The sequence below is a fragment of the Gallinula chloropus genome (genome assembly GCF_964237585.1).
Source record: "Gallinula chloropus genome assembly, chromosome: 2".
In the NCBI taxonomy this organism is placed as follows: Eukaryota; Metazoa; Chordata; class Aves; order Gruiformes; family Rallidae; genus Gallinula; species Gallinula chloropus.
This window is the reverse complement of record NC_140086.1, coordinates 56823720-56830472: the sequence shown is the minus strand read 5'-3', so window position 1 is coordinate 56830472 and position 6753 is coordinate 56823720. Positions and strand designations below refer to the sequence as shown.

Below are 6753 nucleotides of genomic sequence, written 5' to 3'. Positions count from 1 at the left end.
TCGCTTCTCTGCACTAGTGTCTTACCCTGGTGGAGGCTCAGTCCTGCAAACTGGAAAGGTTTCACTGTTTTATTGCTGCATGGCCCTTCTGATGTCATACTTCTTTTTGTTAGGGTCAGGCAGAAACTAGGTAAGTCAGCTCTGAGAGATGTGGAGTTCCGTAACCTTTTTAGGATGTCATATGTAGGGGGCTCTGGTTTGGGACATGAATTCTTCCAGTTCCTGACACATTAAATTGTTAGCTGATTACAGTCTGCAGTTACCATCTACCAGACAACAAGGGGAAGGAGCTCGTGGATCCAGTTTGCTGATACACACTCAAAACCTGCTTTAAAAAAAAAACAACACCTTAATAAATTAGGGTGACACCTCAAGCTGCTATTTTTAAAAAGATGTGCTATGAGGAGCTTAAAAAAAAGAGGGCCCTATTGCATCCCAGAGATCTGTGTGGTGAGGGGCCCTCCAGTTGCCGATCTTCTGCAAGAAGGAAGGTCAGATACAGCTGCAGTAACATCACCCTGCGCCTCGGGGTCGGGATGCCTCACAGGGCAGCCAGGGTCTGGTGACTACGGGCGACTCAGGGCTTTGAAGGGCACTGGCCCTGCCTGGGGGGGGGGGGGGGGGGGGGCGGAGGCTGCCAGCCACACTGCAGGGCAGAGCTGGGCCAGGGCCCCCTCCCGCCTGGATGGCAGCGCCGGGAAGGTGAAGATCTGCGCTGGGCGGGGTCTTGGCGCGCTGTGTAGGGGGAAAGGTGTGACAAACCTACTGCTGCTCCCCACCCGCCCCGGGAAAACCAGCCGGCCTGTTTCACACCGGGACCAGCCTTCCTGCTGCTGTTCCTGCGGAGGCCAGGAGCTCGGACCCGAGCGGCTGGGCTGGGCTGGGCTGGTTTGAAAGAGCCGTAACGTCTGTTGGTCGCACTAAGGACCTTCTTTGGCGTGGGAAGGCAGAGAATCTTTGTGTTGGGGAATTCTGTTTATTATTAGCTTGTTCCAGCCAGCCTTTATTTCCCAGAAAATGAATCCGGTGACTAAACTGAACATGCAGATAGCAAAGGAAGTGTGTCGCGTTCCCGGGAAGAGGGACTCGGCGTAGTGTGGTAGCTACAATGGGATGGTTTAGCCTCAGAGAGAAGCAAACTCTCAATTCGCCTGTAGTCTGAATTTAAAAAGCCGACTGACTGGGATGTAGAACTACTGAGGATGCTCACGGTACAAAGTTCATCAAACCTGCTGATTTCTATGCCGATGCGGGGAAGGTGTTAGCTCTTACTCTCTCCCTAAATTTAAAAGGAAGTTTGGGTGGTGTGGGTGGGGTGGGGAGGGCGGGGGGAACGGTCCAAAGTGTGGTTAAAACACCCTATAAAGTAATGTAGTCTAACACTTCTCTAGGTTTCTGTTATTGCAACTGTAATTTTAGACATTTGTACAGGTTATCTTGGACACAGGAAAAGTATATAGTCACAGACATAAAACACCTATGTATAAAATATAAAGCAGTGTTATAGTTACTAAAAAGGACATGCCTTATTGCTACAGCAATTCTTGCTTTTTATATATCGTACTGTACCACAATTTGTTTTGAGAATGTCATTTGCATAAATTATTCAAGTTTGAGAAATATTCACACGTTTTGATTCTACAATATTTAAAATAAAACAATTTTCTAATGTGTCTCTTTATTAAAAGAGAAATAAAAATGTCATCTTGTAATTCTCTTAGGCCAGACACAAGGGTTTTATACACCTTTTTTTCCTTTTTTTTTGGTGTTTTTTTTTTGTGTGTGTGTGTGTTTGTTTTCTTCTTCCTCACTATTTACTTGCACAATGAAAGCCGCTGTTGGTACAAAGATCGAAGAGCTCTAGATAATGGTGCTTTACACGTTCTCACAATCGGTCTGTGCAGGTGTGAAGTTTCTATGAATGACCGAAGAATTACCAAACAGAGTTTCTAGATAGAAAGGAGAAATCAAAGAAAAAGAAATCCTCGGTTCCCATTAAAACAACACCAGGTTGCAATTTGGACACTCGAATGGACTCCGATGTTTGTTGTTTTTTAAAGCTGAGACTTCAAAAGAGAAAGGCATGTTTGCTGCAACATCCGGTGACTGTAATACCTTACTTGGAAAGGTAAGTGGTTAATTTGCATAATTTATAATTTTTATACTAAAGAGCATTTTTTTTTATATAAACCAGGAAAAAAAAACCCTAAACTCTACAGATAAAGTTCTTACCTCCAGTCACTGCTGCAGGTAAGGTTGACATCAAGCTGTACAGCGCAATCAAAAACATACTTACATCTTAGCTCATTTTACAGGTACAGCCATAATCAAGGCACAAAGATCTTCTACAAGTATTTTTCTTCAATAAAGTTGTACAAAATAATATTACATTTTACAGTCTGTACAATATAATAAACCAGCAGTAAAACAAAAAAATATATATAGGGAGAGGACCGTTGTCCAAGAATGATCTGAACTAAAAGGATCATTTGTGGACAGCACAAAGAACATAAGTGAGGGCGGTCGGTTTTTTTTCTGCCTCGATGCGACAGGCTGAAAAGTAGCTGTAATTCAAACGCCTGAGGTGCGCAGAGACACTTGGCTCCAAAACCCCAGAGAAATTGCTTTGTCTTCACTATTCCTCTCATTATCTACTCTACTTCCCGTGCCAGTAACGGCTTAAAAGAGGAGGTCACTGGATCAGTTGACCTGCAACTCAGAAATGCTAAAAACTGTGACAGAGTAATAAATATTGTGGTGCTGCTACATTGTGTGTCTACTTCCTCAACAGTATTTAATAACCTGATACAAAGTGCATTAATCTTTTTTTTGTGTTTTTGTTTTTTTTTTTCTTCACCCATCAAGTACTCCTCAACGTCATGTTAGAAAGGAAACCCACACAGAGGGACAGGCATGACCTCAGAGTCATCCAGCTGACATACCGGTTGGAACTGACGTTCGCCTGCTGGAAAAAATTTAGCAGGTCACACGTTCAGTTTGGAGAAACGAAACCTGGGGGAACAGAGAGGTAGCCGAAGGGCTTAGTGGAATGACGAAGAAGTGGCATGTCAAAGTAAAGCACAAAAATAGTCCCAAGAAGCATGAAGGAAAAAAAACAACCCAAACTTGCTTCAAATCAGCTTTAAGGTTAAATAATTAAAGTAAACAAAGTGAAGAGACTGACATTTCTATAGTATATTCCTCCACCCTGTGTGGGGCAGTATCAAGAGAAAGAGTAAGGAGCAAAGAATTTAAAACCACAGGTTCCACGGTGATCCCCCTCACAAGAGTTCGTACTGGCGGAGGTGCATCCTCTGGATGATGTCTCGACAGTCGTTGAAGACTCTGCGGATATTTTCCGTGTCCACCGCGCAGGTGAAGTGCGGGTAGCAGTAGTGCCGGCCGTCCCCGCTCGCCGTGCTTATCCTCTGCGGGGAAAGAGGGGCGGGGAGGGGGGAGAACGGGGTCAGGCGCCGTGACTTGGGAGAGTTTCACAGCGCGGGGGGTCTACGGGGTCTGGAGTGCCTGGACACCTGGGAAATGCCCTACGTGCGTCACTGAAATAGTTAAGTAGGAGGGAGGAAGGAAAGGAAAGAGGAGAGGAAAGAGGAAATGAAAGGAAAAAAGAAAGCAAAAAGGATGGGAAAAAGGAAAGGCAAAACAAAAGGGGAAAGGAAAGAGGAAAAAGAAAAAAGGAAAGGAAAAAGGAAAGGAAAAAGGAAAGGAAAAAGGAAAGGAAAAAGGAAAGGAAAAAGGAAAGGAAAAAGGAAAGGAAAAAGGAAAGGAAAGGAAAGAAAAGGGAAGTAAAGAAAAATGGGAAAGGAAAGGGGAAAGGAAAAGGGAAATGAAAAGAAAAAGGAAAGGAAAAAAGGAAAGTAACAAGGAAAGGGCAAAGGAAATAGGAAATGAAAAAGAAAAGGAAAAAGGAAAGAAAAGGAAAGGAAGGGAAAGGAAAGGGGAAATGAAAAAGGAAAGGAAAAGGGAAATGAAAAAGGAAAGGAAGAAGGAAAGAAAAAAAATGAAAGGAAGGAAAAAAGGAAAGGGGAAGGAAAAAGGAAAAAGGAAAGGAAAAAGTAAAGGAAAAAGGAAAGGAAAGTAAAAAGGAAAGGGGAAAGGAACGGGGAAAGGAAAGGGGAAGGGAAAAGGAAAAAGGAAAGGAAAAAGGAAAGGAAATGAATAAGGAAAGGGGAAAGGAAAGGGGAAGGAAAAAGGAAAGGAGAGGAAAGGAAGGGAAGGGAAGGTGGGTCTGTGGTCTAGTCCCAACTCAAATGATGAATTTGAAACAAAGACTAAAGTTGCAGGTAACATCACGGGGTCAGTGTCAGGACTCGCTAAGAGCTGCTGTCACCATCCCCATGTGCAGGAGCTGCTGCCTCTGGCACATCACGGTGCAGCTGAGCGGGGCGGGGGCAGCGCTGCAGCCACCCATCAGGGGGTTGTTTTCTTTTTTAGTGCCACCATGTGGCAAACTTCTGAACTCTTGTTTTACACCAGCAGCACAGACCCGAACACCTCCCAGCTGTGATGCTGTGACAGCAGAGACCAGCACCCCAACTGCTTCTGGCTTTTGCAGCTGAAGGGCCCCGCGGTTACCTTTCCTCAGGTAGCTCTTGGTGTCGTTACTGAGACCAGACGACGGTGGGATTAGTCACCAGAGGGGCTGGTGCCACCTTGCTTCTGTTTTTCACTTGTGCAGCAAGACATGCACAAGCCCAGTGAACATCGGACTGCGCAGAATGAAGCTTTCACAAGGCTGCTGCACAACTTTTTAGGTTGCTCATTAAGCTCCAGCATCACTTTAAAATTCCCCAGGAATTTAAAAAATATTTTTTAAAAAAAAAAATCTTAATTTTGTTCTGTATAACTGCAGGACTGATAAATACAAATCCATTCTAGATCACTTTCTTGAAGAGTATGTATGATAAGTCATGAGAGCAAAAAGTCAGCTCTTGGGATAATTATTTTTATAGTTTGCCAAGTTTTAGCATAAACTACACTGGCCAAACAACAAATGACAGTGTTTTCTCTTGCTCTCTGGCTACACTATATATTTTTAATACAGTGATTTATTTTACATGGGGCACCGACCTTTTAAATACCTACAGCTTTGGATACACAGAACTAGACTTCTAGAAGCCATGATTTACATAATTAGATAACAAGAAATTGCAGATTTTTTTTGCAGGTAATTTAGGTAGCATTAGATATTTGACTCCAATTAAAGAGGGTGTGTTCCATATGTATACTAAACCCACTCCCTTCTTACTGCACTACTACACATGATACCTAGCTCAAGGCTCACCCTCCTGAAAAACATTACTGCAGTAACGTATTCAAATGCTGGGTAAAGCTGTTCAGGCCACACCTGAAGCATGAAGTACACTAAAGAATGAAGCAAGGGGAAAAAAAAGCTTTACGAATTACTGCAGTGGTGGTGAAATGCTGAAACTCAATGAAAATGCAGGTTCCATTTGTCAACCTGCAAAATCTTCCAGACAGGTCTGGGGAGACCTTTGTTGTCTTGCAAAATGTGGGGGAAATCAGACCCTTAGGAACCCAAGGGCTGAAAGGACAGCAGCGTGCATGGACACTGAAGATGATATCAATATTAAACCAGCAAAAAAATGCAATGGTGTTTCCATTTTTGATACAATAGCTGCTGTACACCCCCTACCCTGTGCAGATCTGCTGTAGGACAGTGCTATAATGCTGGCAGCTCAGATGCAACAAGGAGAAACCAGTTACTAAACATTTTCTTCTTAACTGGACTTAAAAAATATACTCTCCCCAAGAAGACAGTCCCATCTGCCTTCCAACTACTGTTGCACTTTGTTCTTGCTCCAAAGAGTTCAGCACTGGCCTGCTGCAGGGCTCTGAGGCTCATCTGCTCTGCCCTGAGACTTACATCTACAGATACAGCCTCTGGCTGCTGTTGCCACCTTGCCCTCATCCCTGACACACGCTCCCTTCAAGTGGCACTGTCTCAGCACGTGTGACACGCGTGTTGATGTCTCCGCATGGGTTGCACACAGCAGTTAGGTGCTGTAAGGATGTGAGAGGGGATCAGGCTCCCACTCTGACATCTTTCCAGGACAAAATGTTACATGCTGTCAGTGAGGGACAGGGTACCAACGCAGGTGACCATGCCCAGTCTGAAAGGAGGGTCCGGAAAAACCAAATTATGGGAAAACTGGGATGAAACTCCCCACTTTTATCTATTTTCATTATTTAAAAAAAACCAAAAAAACCCACCAAATGGATCAAGGGCAAAGCCCTTCCCTGCTGTGACACACCAATATTATAGAAGGGGGCCACCTATGAAGAGAGTAGGGAGGAGAGACAGTATAGGCTTTGTGACCACAGGAAAAACCTGCGGTGTGGCTGCCGAGGCCCCACTGACACCACGGGTGCTGGGGGTAGGAGACACATTTGGGCCAGGACCAGCACCTGCCAGCTGCCAGGCAGTCCCGGGGCTCGGGCATGGGGCTGAAACAGCTTCTGCCCCTTTCCCCGCAACTGCCACAGGCCTAGCAAGGGCATCTCCTCCCTAAGCAGTGTTCGTGTGTGTCTCTCCTGGGTTTTTCATCGTAAAGAAACAGAGGGATGTAGTCGTTTGAACAGTCACTTGGAACTTTTATGTTAATAGGGTGCAAGCTGATGTTTCTCCTCATAAGCCGGAGGGTTAAGGTAGTGAATGGAAACCCCCGAAGTGTGAACACAGTTAATTGCTTCTTTCTCCCTTGTTGCATCAAC

At 44.7% G+C, this 6753-nt stretch overlaps 1 protein-coding gene across 2 annotated transcripts in view; it reads right to left on the bottom strand.

Moving 5' to 3' along the window:
- Positions 1–1377: 1377 nt before the first annotated feature.
- GNAL (G protein subunit alpha L) overlaps positions 1378–6753 on the bottom strand; it is a gene marked incomplete at its 5' end in the record, with an annotated part of 206307 nt that continues 200931 nt past the window's right edge. For both annotated transcript variants that reach the window (XM_084260166.1, XM_084260167.1), the window contains one exon: positions 1378–3428. In XM_084260166.1, the coding sequence (XP_084116292.1) occupies positions 3282–3428 (147 nt within the window). In that variant the 3' untranslated portion in view covers positions 1378–3281. The remainder of the gene's footprint in view (positions 3429–6753) is intronic.